This window comes from Carassius carassius, chromosome 43 (genome assembly GCF_963082965.1).
Source record: "Carassius carassius chromosome 43, fCarCar2.1, whole genome shotgun sequence".
Lineage (NCBI taxonomy): Eukaryota > Metazoa > Chordata > Actinopteri > Cypriniformes > Cyprinidae > Carassius > Carassius carassius.
Genome location: NC_081797.1, coordinates 1,838,109 through 1,854,866, shown reverse-complemented (window position 1 = coordinate 1,854,866; position 16,758 = coordinate 1,838,109). Strand labels below are relative to the sequence as shown.

Below are 16,758 nucleotides of genomic sequence, written 5' to 3'. Positions count from 1 at the left end.
CACGGAAATTGTCATTAAATTTCACAAATAGTTATAAAGAAGTGGCAAGAATTCAAATTAAACATGAAAGTTTGAAGTAAAAAAAATTTAGGCTACTGCAATTTTTACATATTGCTGTTTAATATTTATTATATAGTACATGTCATTATTATCCTTAACTAAAATTAAAACTATTAAAAACTGTTTTGTTAACTGAAATAAAATAAAATAAATGCAAATTCATACTTAACAAAAATAAAAAAATTGCCACTAAATATAATTGCAACTAAAATATAATAAATTAAATAGAAATAGAAATAAATAAAAATTATTATTAATAAAAATTATAATAAAAATGTCAAAACGCATTTAACACTAACCAAAAATTAGATAAAAATTGAACAAATGAAAATAAAAATTGAAATCAAAGAATAATATATATACACACACACACACATATAAGTGTAATATAAATAAGACTAAAATAGAGTGCATATTTTTTTAAATCATTAAATGTCATTGTTCCTTTAATTCTAGATTTATTTTGAACCTGCTTCATGTGAAATGATGGCTCTACTGATTGACAAAAGAAACCTTTTTATCATATTTTAGAGCAAAAGCCAATATTTTGTTAGCTACTGTATATTACTCAGCACTAAGTATGTTAACCATGTGGTGTTTATAATGTGTAAATGAACTGACAGGACTCAATGAATGAATATAATGATTCAGTAAGAGATGGTCATTAAGCCTGTAGATATTTGCAGAGTTAATAACTCATAATAAGCTGCAATACAGGTTTTAATTGTGATATGTGTTGTACGTTGTTTCCCTGTGTAGTACGTTTAGGTGAGTTCTCAAGATTGTTTTCATGTGAGTGTTGAAATTAAGTTTTCATTGAGTTTTGTGGAGTCCAATCGCCTGAAAATGCTCCTATTTGGAATAATTTTTTAAATCAATTCAGCTTTTTCATTACAAATTGTATTGTCAATGTAATAATCAACTTTCTCATTCTTCGAATTAAAAATGTTTTAGACCCCGCAGCATCATCTTGTGCTTGTTTTTCAGGCCTGACAGACTCAAAATGTGCTTTTTCATGAGCACATGTTCAGCAAATGCTCATTTTTTGGGTGAACAATTCCTTTGAAGGTTCAGACTTAATGTTGTCATTCAAAATCAAGTTTGTGCCTCGGTTTCCCAACATTTCATTGTATTTCAGGTCTCCTGTGCCTGTACTCTCTGGTTTGTGAACCCTGTATGAATAAATGTATTTTTCTATTATGATATTCTGTTTTATGTGACTGTTTTTGGTAGAAAGGATTTCAGAAGCTTTTTAGGTTATTGCATTTCATACCAAGTTTGTCAGATGCACAGCAATATTGTATACACTAATGTTTTTTGTTGTTTGTGTTTATCAGAAGATGCAACTTGTGTCTGCTTATCAAGACATATGCCATTTTTTTGATAGTTTGAGTGAGGAATGGACTGAAATTCAATGCACTGTTCATTGTTCAAGGCAAAATCTCCCCATCTACAACATGAATGAAGCTTAAATTTAAGTCATTTCCAACACATCAAATCTATCTGATGACTACTTTTTTTAGGAAAAGATATGCAACTGTATGTACTGTATAACCATTCTGCATCATTAACTCTCAGGACTCCTGCTGAATTCCTGATGAATCTCATGGGGGAAATAGCAGAGAGTATCCAGATTTTGATGAAATCTGCCAGAGGGAGCCGCTATGGGCATCTGTTCTCCAGAATAATCCATCAGAGCAGTCAAACAGGCGAGAACGCTCACATTCACTCAGTCTGGCGTCATTAGCTCCTTCAGTTATTGTCCTACACAGCTCTGGCTTTATGAACCTGAAGGAGAACGACAAGAGAGGTTCAGAATGAGAGACTGGCAGGAAAGCTGGAGTGATTGGAAAAGCACAGAGAGAGAGAGAGAGAGAGGAAAACCAAGGTCAAGGAACAGACGGGAAATACTGGCTCGTCCTCTTGGAGGATGGAAACAACGGCGCTTCCCAGATTTTAGGAAAGCATTTTTCTGCCTTATAAGCAAGTATTGTGTTCAGCTGGCCAAAGTTTTAGCGCTCAGAAGAATAATTGTCGCTTAATTAAGTAGCTAAATTTGGCATGTGGCCTCCAAAAACTGGCTCCAATAACAAAGTACAATAGTATTACCATGGATTTACCATTTTGCACTGGTATTCCATGTAAATATAGTTCATGAACATGGAAATCATTCAGTACCATGATATCAGACCAATTCTGAAGTGAGTTGCTGGTATTAACTGTCCACCATAGATTGGGTTGGTTAAGTTAAATAGTTTTAATGAGGAGATTAACTATGTAAACCAGCAGAATAATAGCTTTCCTTGGCTTTAAGACTAGCTTGATTAATTTTAAGCTCTATTTAGGCTATTTTTTGTTTATTACAATGCTTTCTGAAGATCATGTGACACTGAAGACTGGAGTAGTGATGCTGAAAATTCAGCTGTGCATCACAGAAATAAATTATATTTTACAATGTATTCACACAGAAAATAGCTATTTTAAATGTTAAAAATTCTGACTGCATTTTGATCAAATAGATGCAGCCATGGTGAGCTGAAGAGAGATTTATTTTTAAAAAACAAAAAATATATATATTTTTTCCATCACAGGAATAGTTACATATATCACATAGTATATATATAAATATATATATATATATATATATATATATATATATATATAATCACATAGGAAACAACTATTACATTTTATATTAAATACTATTTCAAAGTTTTAATGATGTATTACAGTATTACTGTTTGTCATTAATTCATAGCAGAAGTCTTGTTTCTTTTCAAGAGAAGAACAACACATATTTGGAATCTTTTGCCAAAAAACTTTTAATAAATGCTTTAAATAACCTCACATGCCTCCTGGGCAATAAACCACTAGGCCAAACTTCAACAAACACTATTGTCTGGTATGTTAAATGAATAATAGAGATGCTTGACTGTTCTGTGATCGATCAATCCATACAAATCGTACGAACAGCAATATCTAGGTCAGTTCATCTTGACATGATTTCTGCTGTACTCCTCTTCCTTCTTCAGGCTTCAGCAGAATGTGGGCGATTCAATTTGTTCAACAAACATGCTTGGGTTGCCATCCAGTGGATGACAGGTGATCTACATTTGCACTAGTCTTAGTGAGCAACGAGGAAGAGGTTTTCAGCCATAACTCAAGAGATAGATGTCTCAGTCTTGTGTGTCTTTTAAGTATAAAGTAAATATCCGCTGTTAAAACAGACCTTAATTGAGTCTCCGCCTTATTTTTAACGTAAGAGCTAGCGCGGTCATTTATGTGCGCAGCTTCCGGTCTCATTAGCTTCAGTTATTTTAATTGTACACAAGTCTGTTATCATCTCGGTTACGTATGTAACCTTGGTTCCCTGAATAGGGAACGAGATGCTGCGGTGACGTCACCACGTATGGGAACACCTTCGGTGTGACGAATGTCTGAAGCCCTATACCATCCCGCCAATCCTATTGGCCAAATAGCGCGTGGCACCGCCCAGTCATGCGTAGGCATATATATACCTGGTGCCGCGCGCCATTTACCTCAGATTTCATGACGAGAAGAGAAGAAAGCTATCAAGGTACGGCACGGCCAGAACCGCAGCATCTCGTTCCCTATTCAGGGAACCAAGGTTACATACGTAACCGAGATGTTCCCTTTCATAGGTCACTTCGATGCTGCGGTGACGTCACCACGTATGGGAACGCTATACCATCACGCCTGACGTACCTGATAGCTTGGATCCAAGGAAGCATCTGCTCAAGCGGAGAGAACCCGGGAGCCAGGGGCCATCCTCACATCCAGACTGTAAGACCTGATAAAAGTGCTCGGTGAGGACCAGCCTGCCGCAGCACAGATATCATCCATAGAAGATCCACTGAGAAAGGCTTGAGAAGAAGCCACTGCTCTTGTGGAATGACCTTTTACTCCTAAGGGCGAAGCGAGCCCGCGCGCCTCATAGGCCAAGGAAATAGCCTCCACCAGCCAATGGGACATGCGCTGTTTCGTAACTGCGTGGCCCTTATTCTTATGTCCAAAAAAGACAAACAGCTGGTCAGACTCACGCCATGGGGCAGTGCGATCCACATAAGTCTTCAACGCCCTCACAGGGCAAAGACTTAGATCTCCAGACTCTGTCGCAGCAGGAGAAAAGGCCTCCAGGACCACCTGCTGAAAATGAAAAGGATTAGACGCGACCTTAGGAACATAATTAGGCCTAGGTCGCAACAACACTTTCACAGAGCCTGGTGCAAACTCCATGCACGAGGGTGAGACAGAGAGAGCCTGTAAATCCCCAACTCTTTTAAGGGAGGATAAAGCCATGAGAAGAAGTGTCTTCAGAGACAGGAGCTTATCCGATACAGTTTCCAGGGGCTCAAACGGATGTCCTGACAAACCCAGTAACACAATGGATAAATCCCATGAAGGAACTCGCACAGGGCGGAAAGGCCTCAACCGTCGCGCACCCTGTATAAAGCGAGAAACCAGTGGATGACGACCCACTGAAACACCACCTATATGCTCATGGTGAGCTGAGATAGCTGCCACATAAACCTTCAGGGTGGCTGGTGTCAATCCCTCCGAAAAACGGTCTTGAAGAAACTCCAGTACTGAAGCCACAGGGCAGTAAACTGGATCCACATCATGAGTTTCACACCATGTCATAAACAGTTTCCACTTGAAAGCATATAAGCGTCTCGTAGAAACTGCTCTAGAGTTCAGTATAGTCTCGGTAGTTTCAGCAGAAAGACCGGGACATATCAACTCACTCCGCTCAGAGGCCACGCCCACAGGTTCCACAGATCTGGCCTGGGATGCCAGATCCGTCCCTGTGCTTGCGATAATAAATCCCGTCTGAGGGGAATCTCCACCGGAGAGCCCGCTAACAGATTGATGAGATCCGCAAACCACGGCTGTGTGTGCCATCGCGGAGCCACCAGCAACAGCTGTCCCACTCTGTCCCGCCGTATTCTGCATAATACCGCTGGGACCAGCCGAATCGGAGGAAACGCATACAAGCTGGTCCTGGGCCAGCTGTGAGCTAGCGCATCCAGACCCAGGGGTGATGGAGGGCTTAGGGAGAACCATAGCGGGCAATGCGTAGTCGTGCTCGACGCGAATAAATCCACTTCCGCTTCCCCGAAAATATGCCATAGGTGATTCACCGTTTGGGGGTGTAATCTCCATTCCCCTTGTTCCAGAGTCTGCCTGGATAATAAATCCGCTCCGAAGTTCAGTCGTCCGGGGATGTGAACAGCCCGGATCGACAGAAATTTGTCGTGAGACCAAAGAAGAATCCGCCTCGCCAGTCTGCACAGAGGGCGAGAACGTAATCCTCCCTGATGGTTCAGATAAGCCACGACCGCAGTGTTGTCCGTTCTGAGAAGCACATGACGGCCGGTCAGTAGACTCGAAAAATACTGGAGAGCCAGAAAAACCGCCAGTAATTCCAATTTGTTTATGTGCCAGCTGCGTTGTGCCGCTGTCCACACTCCGTGGGCTGGGCGCCCCTGACAAACAGCTCCCCACCCGGTCAAAGACGCGTCTGTCGTGACAGTCTCTCGGGAAGCACAAATTCCCAGCCGAACCCCGGTGAGGAGAAATTCGGCTGATGTCCATTGTTTTAACGACATCACACACCTCCGCGTCACCGAGATCGTTCGATGCGGAGAACAACGGGGTGAAATATTCTGTCGTTTCGTCCACCACTGAAACGGGCGCATGTAAAGCAAACCCAGATGAATCACGGGAAGCGCCGCCGCCATTAGACCTAGTAGTCTGAGGCACAGTCTCACTGTCACTGTGTGACCCGCCCTGAAGTGCTGAACGCATGACGTAATCGACTGAGCGCGCGGGACAGAAAGCTTTGCTGTCATCGCGCGAGAGTCCAAATCTACTCCCAGAAAGGTAATCCGTTGAGAGGGGATTAATACACTCTTCTGGAAGTTTGTGCGTAAACCCAGGCTGTGTAAATGATTTAGCACAATATCTCGATGAGAGTGTGCTTGAGTCTGAGATTGCGCTAACACCAGCCAGTCGTCCAGATAGTTTAACACACGGACGCCCCGGAGCCGCAACGGGGCCAGAGCTGCGTCCATGCATTTTGAGAATGTACGGGGAGCTAGCGCTAAGCCAAAGGGAAGAACGCGGTACTGATACGCTTTGCCCTCCAAAGCGAATCTGAGGAACTTCCGGTGTCTCTCGATGATCTGAATATGAAAATAAGCATCCTTCAGATCGATCGTGACAAACCAGTCGTTTGGTTGAATCTGAGACAAAATAGATTTTACCGTCAACATCTTGAATTTGCTCGACCTGAGTGCAAGATTTAGACGGCGTAAATCCAGAATGGGTCGTAATCCGCCGTCCTTTTTTGGTACCACAAAATAACGGCTGTAAAACCCTGACTCCATCTGAGAGGGGTGTACTTCTTCTATAGCCCCTTTGCTCAGTAGAGCTAACATTTCCTGTCTCAGCACCGCCATGTCCATCGGTTTCATCACCGTGGAGAGAATTCCGCGGAAAGGGGGCGGGCCTTTCCGAAACTGAATGGTGTATCCGTGACAAATTGTGCGTAACACCCATTGAGAAATGCCGGGCAAGCGTTCCCACGCGGCCCGAAACAATATTAGCGGTTTCAACATGTTCGTTTCCTGCAACGCTGTTGCACACATAGAAATGTCCGGGCACGAAAGACTCACGGTGTTCGTGCACAGGGGAAGTATATGCAGAGCAGGCGTTGTATCTCGTTGTACGTAATCCTGAAACGTGTCCACGGCAGGAATTAGGCCAACAGATTGAGCATCGGGCTCTGCCGCTAGCGAAACAGCGGCGGCTGAGCGAGCCGTCATGACGGGCCGTTCGATGAAGACCCTTTGAAGCGCTCCTCGAGCTCTGAAAACTGGATCGTGCATAGTGTCTGAGGAAGCGATTGGTGTTACAGTTGGCTCCAATGCTGTTCGAGGCGCTGTTTGCGGCGAAACAGTCAGGGTTTGAGCGTGGGGACTGCAATGAGAGTGTTGGATGCGCGAAAGCGGTCCAACAGCGCTCTCTAGCGGAGGGCACAGTCCCTGGCAGGCAGCGAAAAAATCAGGAGCTGCTGTTATGTGCCCGAGAACGAGAGGCCTTGGCCGTCGAACTCAGGTTCAACCTTTTTCGCTGGCGTTGTTGAGCCGGTGGAACAACCCTAGGGCCCCAGTCCTTGCGAGGGGGCGCCATAGGTGAAGGCTCTTCCCGAGAGGGCACTTGCTGGCGGTGAGAGGAGGTTGAGCGAGAACGCGCGGGCGCCTGACGGCGTTCAACCTCTCTGGGTCTGCGGGGAATCAGCTGGCGGAAAGCGGCTGATTGTTGTTTCGCTGCTGTGAACTTCTCCACCACTGAAGTGACCGCCTCTCCAAATAAACCGTCCTTAGACACAGGGGCATCCATGAGGAAAGATTTATCCTTTTCCTTTATATCGGTGAGATTAAGCCAGAGGTGGCGCTCAACCGTAATTAATCCAGCCATGGAACGGCCCACTGCTCGAGCAGTATGTTTGGTAGCACGAAGCGCCAAATCAGTTGCTCGCCGTAGTTCCTTGACCGCCTCAGGTGTAATGCCGTCCCCCTCGTCCAATCCTTTTAACAGCTCCGCTTGGTAGGCCTGAAGGACCGCCATGGAATGAAGCGAAGCAGCCGCTTGACCAGCGGCCATATAGGATTTTCCCACTAAGCTAGACGTGACTCGACACGCCTTCGAGGGGAGGAGGGGGCGGGACTTCCACGCCGCGGCCGAATTAGGCGCAAGATGTTCGGCGAGAGTCTCCTCTATCGGCGGTATCGCTGTATAGCCGTGACTCGCCATGCTCGAAATGGTGGCGAAATCCGCGGCCGCAGCGTTCGTGATGCGCGCCGCAAACGGCTGTTTCCAGGACCTCGAAACCTCCTGGTGGAGGTCCGGGAAAAAGGGTAAAGGCCTCCGGGGCTGCGCAGGTGTCCGACTAGTTAGAAAACGGTCGTCCAGCTTCGAAGAAGGTTGGGCCTCGGCCTTCTCAACCTCCCATTCCAGCCCCAATGTACCCACTGCACGGGAAACCACATCCAACAGCTCACTGTAGGAGGGGGAAACACGCCTCTCCTGTCCACTAGGAGGGAGAGGGCTCGTGTCGGCCGCGAAGTCCTCGGACCCCGAGGCCGCAGTGGAAAGAACGTCGTCATCATGGCGGTCACAACCGAAGGAGATGGCACTACATGCCCCCGGTGTGGGCCGTAAATCCTCACAGGAAAAAACGACAGGTTCAAAAGTTTTCCTGTGTATTAGGGTAGGGGAGAGCGAGCGATGTGGAGAGTAATTTTCCATCGCTGAACTGTCCTCGAGCTCCATGTCACACGTGTCACCCCAAGCTATCACCTCGTGCGGTGCCTCGGCAGTCGCAGAAGTGGTGTGGCGGGGGTTAGACACGGCGACATCGGAGAACACATCTACCCTCGAGCGAAGGACCCTGAGTCGCAGGCCATCGCAATGGGGGCATGAAGAAAGGCCGCTAAGCGCCTCCTGTGCGTGGTGTAAGCCTAGGCAGACTACGCACCTGTCATGAGTGTCCCCCTGAACGATGTACCTGGTACACGGGTCCTTGCACTTCTTGAAACTCATCGCGTCCGCGGAGAGGAGTATACTGCTCGTGACGATCGCTGAGAACGCGAGACAATAGGGCACAGAAGATTCGCTTCGTACTGAAGGAATGAAATCTGAGGTAAATGGCGCGCGGCACCAGGTATATATATGCCTACGCATGACTGGGCGGTGCCACGCGCTATTTGGCCAATAGGATTGGCGGGATGGTATAGGGCTTCAGACATTCGTCACACCGAAGGTGTTCCCATACGTGGTGACGTCACCGCAGCATCGAAGTGACCTATGAAAGGGAAGCCGTTTTATACTGAAAACTGATATTTGTTAATATATTATTTTAATTTATATTCAGAATCATATACACGCTGATTTGTAGCGCAAATAATTTTACCATTCATTTGACCCTTCTAGAGCAGTGGCTAATGGACCGGAAGTCGCGCACATTCAAGTAAAGCTTACTTCCACGTCAGAGAAATAAGGAGGCTAGAGCTGTAAATTTAACGCAGATCATATGATGAGAAAAGTTTTCAGATCATATTGTGATATATGTGTCTTAATTGCAGATCCTGAGCAAGTTTGAGATCATTTTTGAAACACTAGAGGAGACACGTGAGGTCTCTTTATCTGGAAAAATAATGAACTCTAAAGGTCCTTGCACACTGAGTCCGAAATTTTCCTATGCGTTTTTTCATATTCGTCATCATTTCTTAATGATTAAGAAAGGATGATGAATTAAGACTTAATCAAAATGCTTGCTATGGATGCGAAAACGCAGGAAGTCGAACATGGTCCGAATTCTTTTATGAGGGATAAGACGTGTGTAAACGTGATTGACACAATGTGAGATCCTATTTATTTTTCGGGTGAGTATTATGCACAAAAATTAATTTGGGAAATATGTCACTTTCATTGGTGAAAATTAGGATAAATAGATTTTTTTAAATAATTAATTTACATCATAATTTAAATGGGTTATACTGTATATGCTATATACTGTACGAACTGGTTCATGTCATCTTTAAGTGTTTTCTTTTAGTCACAGTGTGCTGTTAACTGGTTTTGAGTTCTTTAAATCATACTGCATTTACATTCTTCAGTCCAGCAAGTGTTCCAGTATCAGTGTAGTGAATGGACGAATGGATGAACAAATGAACAAATCACTTCAGGGGCTTCATTTAACCCAGGTGAGTTTATTTCACAGGTGTCTGGTGTTTAGTGTAACTCTTGAGTTTATGTGGATGGTTGTGGTGTTGGATCTTCTGTGGTTTCTCCGCTGTCATCTTCAACACCGCTGGATGAGCGCTGACTCTGTCCAGATGTCCCTCCAGAGAACTTCACACACTTTGTAGATTTCTGTGACAGAGAAAATTCACATTTATTTCTCTAACAAATAATGCATAAACTTTAAATTTATGATGAAACAAAAGTAGCAATTTTTTCTTCTGTATTGTGATACAAGTAACAAAAAAAAAGTTGGGCGGAGACTTGATCATATATACCGATTGTTGATTGGATGATGAGGTGTGGGTGTGGCACACCCAGCTTTCAGTAGATTGTAAGAAAGGGCCGGAGTTAATGAAGACTAATTTCATTTTAAGAGTTACGACGGTTCAATTACAATTATGAGGTAAAAAAAAAAAAACTATGAATCCCAATATCATGCATTTATATGTGAGTGTTCAGTTCATGTTTTTGACATATTGTTCCAAGCTCTTCTTTCTTTCATGTAGCACAAAAGCAGATGTTTACAAGAGCCATATATTTGAGTCAGTGATGACACAATTGAGATTTTAAAGGCAATGAACAGCTTTAACCCTTATAGGTGTACCTTTTTAAAAAGTGAATTAGAATCAGACCTGTTTATTGCTCACTCCTCGTGGGAAGCGTGCGATGTCGTCTCTCCTTCGCTCCACTCTTTCCCAGTCTTCTTCCCAGAGTTCCCTCCTGTAGTCGGATTTCTGCGTCGTGATTCGCTGATAGATCGCCTGGTTTTCGTGGGTCACCTGAAGAAGCCTCTCCCTCCTTTTCTCAGCATTCAGACTGTAATACAGGGAAACTAAAACTAATAAAACATCATATTTGCGTTACTTTAAATAAACTTTACCTGAATTTAAATAATATAAAATATGCACCACAAAACCAGACATAAGATTTTTTTTGTTTTTTTTCCTTCAAAATTGACAATATCTGGTTGAGATACAACTATTTGTAAATCTGGCATCTGAGGGAGCAAAAAACTCTAAATATTGAGAAAATCATGTTTAAAGTTGTTCAAATTAAGTTCTTAGTAATGAATTTTACTGATCAAAAATTATGTTTTTGAAAATGTACAAAATATCTTCATGGAACATGATCTTTACTTAAATCCTAATTATTTTTGGCATAAAAGAAAAAGGTATTATTATGACCAATGCAATGTATTGTTGGCTATTGCTACAAATAAACCTGTGATACTTATGACTGCTTTTATGCTCCAGGGACACTTATATATATATATATATATATATATATATATATATACACAAATGCTATAAAGACATATTTACAAACAAAAACCTGCTGAAAATCACAAAAGCACCATAAAATTACTAAAACTGAAAGCATTAAAATAATTCAAATTACTATAAAAAATATTATAAATAATAAGTATTAAAAAAACATTTATGAAACTGCTAAAAAATTAAAAACTACTTAAACCTTAACTGGAGAAAGAAAACAGAACATATAAAAAAAATACAAAATATTAATAAAGGTTAGAAATAAAAATACTATATAGACATATCTAAAAAGAAAAGAATAAAGAAAATGAAGGGGGAAAAAATCACAAAATGCAACGAAATTAAAATTAAAGATGAAATAAAAACTAATTAAATATATTATAAAAAATATTCTAAATAATAATTTACCCAAAACAAGATATTAAAAACTGAAAATCACAAAAACAACAAAATTACTAAAACTTTAACTATTAATTAAAACATACAAAATATGAAAAATAATTCAAATGTTTCTAAAAATTATTATCAATAAAAAAATGTAGGATATACTATGTAGACTCAACAAAAGAAAATCACAAAATAACTTTTTAAAATAAAATAACATAACTTTAACTAAAATTGAGACAGAAAATTAGAACTGAAAGTTATAAAACAGAAATTGTTCAACTAAAGTACAAATAAAAACCTCTTTAAAGTATTGTATTATATTAGTTAAACTAAAATAACACTGTATTACTTATATAGTTTTTACATATTGTGCATGGAACTGAATTCAAACCTTTTTTAAACAGTAAAACAGTTCACCATTCCTTCCATTAGAGTGTACAAAAAAAACAAGCGGTAAGGCCACAACCCATCCACCGACCAGATCCCTCAGCTTTGATAGAGAATAGCTTATGTGTCTCTCAATAATTCATAAAGGCTTTGTCACCAGCCCCTATGAATGATTCATCCCGTCAGTTTGAGATCGCGGATGACATGAGAAAGACACCAGAAACCCTTCTCAGATAAACAGCTGGTAACCAGGTCAGTGTGTTACTGTGTTTACTAAACACTGACAATCACACCAACACACAAACACCTGCACTCTGGGTAAATGTTCCTGTGGTCCACGAGGCCTTTGGAGCAAGAGATCGCCGCCAGTTTGGACGCCAGGAGATGATTGTCTCTCTCAATGATGAACATCCTCTCTTCCTGCACCTGAAAACCACACAAACTCATTTCATACATTTGAATGCATGCATCTGAAATGTTTTTAAATGCATCTATAAATTGACATATGAGTGCATTGTAATTGCATAGAAATAAATGTGTAATACATTCTTGTTTATATATCATTTAATGAGTAACCTGGAATTTCTTCAGTTTATGTTGAATATGTGCAGGCGTTTGGATGCCCTTGGTGTCGACCACCGGTTTGGCCTCTCGCACCTTAGAAAGGAATATAGAGAGAAAATTAAACACTTACTGTAGATGTAAATACAGGGAGAACATAATTTCAGCTGTGCTCCTGTATTTCAGATTGCATTCCTCAGTCTTTACTGATCCAGTGAAGTCTAAATTTAAAAATAAACATTTAGGTTGAACACACCACTGGTCAAAATGTGGAATAATATGTATGTTTTTGACTCTTCTGTTGATCGAGGCTGCATTTATATGATCAGAAATACTGTAAAAATTGTGAAATATTATTAAGATTTAAAAGAACGGCTTTCTATGTGAATATCTGTTAAAATGTAATTTATCTCTGTGATCAAATCTGGATTTTCGGCAGTCTTCAGAAATCATTCTAATATGCTGATTTTTAACATTTCTGATTATTATCAATGTTGAAAACAGTTGAGCTGCTCGTTATTTTAAGAAACCGTCATGAATTTTATTTTTCAGGATTCCTTGAACACAAAGAACAGCATTTATTTGACATTGAAAACGTTTGTAACATTATAAATGTCTTTACTGGCGGTTTTTAACATTAATTTTATTTTCCCCAAACTAAGTGCATCACCGTCTCCACAGAAATATTGTCCAGCACGTGTGTTTCCAACATTGATAATAATCAGAAATGTAAAAAATCATCATATTTTCATGATTTCTGAAGATCATGTGACACTGAAGACTGGAGCAATGATGCTGAAAATTCAGCTGCGCATCACAGAAATAAATGACACTTTATAATAGATGCACAAATTCGTTTTTAAGCAATAGCAAACAGGATTCTGAAAGAAGCATGCACATGAAGCTGCAGAAACCTTGCTGCGGTGGTCCTCGTAGCGCGTCTGGTCCCATCTCTGCTGCAGGTATTTGTTGGTCGCAGGTTTTAGCGGCTCGTAGGATCTGTGCATCTCTTGACTTCTGTTTGACAGACTGCTTTGGCTGGACTCTATTTATAAAACAGCAGTTCGCGTCCTGGATGCTGATTGGTAGATAGCAGTATCATATTAAAATATGTTTATCATCCCTAGCAACGACCTTTAGCGACAACATAAGTGTTTTTGTTTGTAAAACTAACGGACCAACAGGTTTAAAAGTAGGCTACATTTTATTTGAAAAACTAGGGAAAAAAAGTGTCTTTATTTTTGTAGTTGCTATTTTATATGCATAACAAAATATTTATAGGATAACCATAATGAATCATATTATATATAAAAACAAAACGCATTAAGAAGATTAAAGGTTTGTTAATAACTCACTGAGGTATTTGCCCCCTGCTGGCGTGGTAAGCAATGAAAGTGCATGCACATTATAATGCAACCCCTTATTGTGCAATCATTTCTTTCTCCGTCTTTCGGAGACTTACTAAAACGTTAAATAATTAATCTGAACTGTGCACGTATATTTTAAACACTTATATATGTACATAAATGTACCTCATTAAAAGCATATTTACTTCATCTTCTCAGTAGTGTGACTTATTTCAGATGCGGCCCAAATTGGTTGCATGCACATACAGTAGGCTATATTAATTTTTTTTAATCAAAATTATTGCTAGGGACAATTTAATAGTTGCTGGATTTTTTAGGGACAAGTCACGAGCATCTCTGCTAAATTCTAGTCCCTTTGGAATTTAGAGTTCTGTTTCCGCTTTTAGAATCTTTGAAATGTTATAAATTGGAATGTTGAGCCCTTCAGCAGTCAGGGCTCAGCTGGAGTGCTTCAGAGTTCAGAATGTGTGGTGCTGTATTGAGTTGTTCCCCACAGCAGATGGTCTGGAGCACCTCCAGAGACGCATCACGGCTCACCTGTACCTGCACCTGTATCCCAGCAGAAGAGATCAGGTGTCTGTGAAGTCCACAGCCCACTGCCTTCACCGGAAGCACAATGGGAATACGATGAATAAATAGGGCAGACCAGGGCTTGTTGTAGGTTTTTATTTTTATTTTTTTATTTGTTTTTACCTCAGTGAATATTTAATATTTCCCAGTGGTGTGTGTGTGTGTGTGTGTGTGTGTGTGAAAAGAAAAATCTTAAAAGGACATTAAATGGCCTATAATGTATGTTGAATACTGTGAAATATGGCTGTTTTAAATGGTAATTCATATTTCAAAACAAAATCAGAGGCATATTGTCACAAAAGGCCATAAACAGGCTTAAAAATACCCCCCCCCCCCCCCCCCCCTCCAAAAAAAAAAGAGTAGTGTCATGTCTATCTGCAGCTGGTTTGATTCTGATGAGATTCCGCTAATGCTTAATTGCTTTAAACAGCTGAATAAAACAAGTCAGGGAAATTCGATTTTCTCCTTCTGAACAGAACAAATTGAAACAGAGTTGATCCAGACCCAAGGAGAATGACAGGTGCTGCAGGAGATGATGTTCGTGTTCCTCTGATGACCACCAGATGGTGGGATTCCCTCATCTGTTGATCTGAAGGAAAGCAGCCATGGTTTGCAGGGCAGTAAAGTTTGCAGAGTCCCAGAGAAAAGAAGCAGCCTTTCCTGATTATAACGCTGCATTTCACAGCTTTCCATGCAGTCGTGCTGTTTAGCTGAATGACAAACATCTGCTCAGCAGACAGCATGATTATAACGTTAACAGGAAAGCATTCGAGGCATGTCTGCCACGTTTTTTGTTAAAACAGTTGCAAGAAAAAATATTGAAGTCGTCACATGCAGATTGTTCCAAAGCAGCTTGACATTAATAACCAGAAAAATAACAGTCTTTGTGTTGTAAAATGTATCAGTTATGAAGTAAATTCAATTTTAGCTGTAAAGCAGCTGTACAGAAGGTAACAGTATCTTATTCAACTAATTAAATGTAAGCTTGTGGAATAAAAAAAAAATTTGACTTTAGACAACTTTTCTCTCAAACTTCAGAGTATCACAACTCTGAATTTTTTTTCTCTCACAATTCCAAGTTCTCGTAATTAAGACTTTTTTCTCTGTACTGTTTGTCTGTACTGTACATGTCAATTCTGACGTTTTATTTTTGTTTGTTTGTGCCTGAAATAAAGCAGGTAACTGTGACTCTTTATCACAATTCTGACTTTTTTTCACAGGTGTAAGAAAAAGTCTGAATTGTGAGGTACAGTAAAAGGCCACGGTTAGCTTTTTTTTTTTTTATCCCATGGCCGAAACATGCTTCCATAATATTATGTTCATTAACATTGTAAGTGTTACACTTACATTTATAAAAGAGACAATTCTATGGTTTATTACTGAAGATGTGTAGTGCAGGTCTTTTCTCGCTCAGTTTATTTTTTCTAGATTAAAAAATGAGTCGTTTGTTGGAGTCTCCTTATATATCTCTCCTCAGGAAAAGACTGGAATCTCACAGATGTCTCTTCTAGAGTTTGTGCTGTTCTTGTGAGTTTATGAATTCTCTGCATGTAAAAATAAAAAAAAACTTGGGTTTGGGATCTAAAAGTACTGAACTGTGCTTTGATTCGCTAAAATACAAAAATCTGCAATTAAAAGTTTGACTGCAGATTCTCTTCCACAACGTCACTGTTTCCTTTTCTTTAAACTGAGCTTCCTGTTTGATTTCTGCCTGTACAGTTTCTCTCACATGGAAAATGTGGTTTTGACAGCATACAGCATCACACACGCTCGTGCTGACCTGAAGAGGGTGTGTTTACAGTGCTGAATGGAGCGTGTTTGAGGATGATTCGTTGGGCTTCTGTGTGCTGATGTCAGCTGCTGTTTTACCAGCATCATAAAGGTGCTTCTGCAAACACACCTCACTCGCCTCATGTTTGGAGAACAAGCACGTCAGATTGAGGTGACCGTGAAACCATGCTGTAATTGTCAGAGGCTTGTGATTGTTTGAGGTAGATTTCAACGGCTAGTGAGCTTAGTAGGCAGCATTTTAAGGCATCATAAATGCTTCAAAATCTAGGTAGCATAATAATGCTGCCTCATAAGATACATCAGAAATTATCAGGCAGAATTGCATGTATTCATCAAGGTGAAGGCAATCCCAGAATGATTGCAAGATGGTGGACACATTTAGAGAAATACCTCAATCTAAATTAAATGATCTATATCTATATTTAATTGGAGCATCATGGCACTCGTTATCTTAGCAATATGCAAATGTGAGTTGAGTCTCTCACGCAGAGCTTTGCTGCCTTAGAAACTGCTTTTTGTAGATTTTGGAA

The 16,758-nt window shown here is 40.7% G+C and overlaps 1 protein-coding gene across 1 annotated transcript; it reads right to left on the bottom strand.

Annotated features, from left to right (window-relative positions):
* Positions 1 to 9,824: 9,824 nt before the first annotated feature.
* si:ch211-284k5.2 (sperm axonemal maintenance protein CFAP97D1) lies at positions 9,825 to 13,632 on the bottom strand. The gene is made up of 5 exons (XM_059536315.1): positions 13,415 to 13,632; positions 12,516 to 12,596; positions 12,247 to 12,365; positions 10,524 to 10,707; positions 9,825 to 10,020 (listed from the first exon to the last, which is right to left on the bottom strand). Exons 1-5 carry the CDS (start codon positions 13,505 to 13,507, stop codon positions 9,898 to 9,900), a joined length of 600 nt encoding a protein of 199 aa, XP_059392298.1. The 5' UTR covers positions 13,508 to 13,632; the 3' UTR covers positions 9,825 to 9,897.
* Positions 13,633 to 16,758: the final 3,126 nt, after the last annotated feature.

Coding starts and splice junctions, on each gene's coding strand:
- si:ch211-284k5.2 (XM_059536315.1), bottom strand. CDS start 13,507: ATGCACAGATCCTACGAGCCGCTAAAACCTGCGACCAACAAATACCTG. Junction 12,597..13,414: donor ACGAGGACCACCGCAGCAAG/GTTTCTGCAGCT, acceptor TTCCTTTCTAAG/GTGCGAGAGGCCAAACCGGT. Junction 12,366..12,515: donor ATAAACTGAAGAAATTCCAG/GTTACTCATTAA, acceptor TGTGGTTTTCAG/GTGCAGGAAGAGAGGATGTT.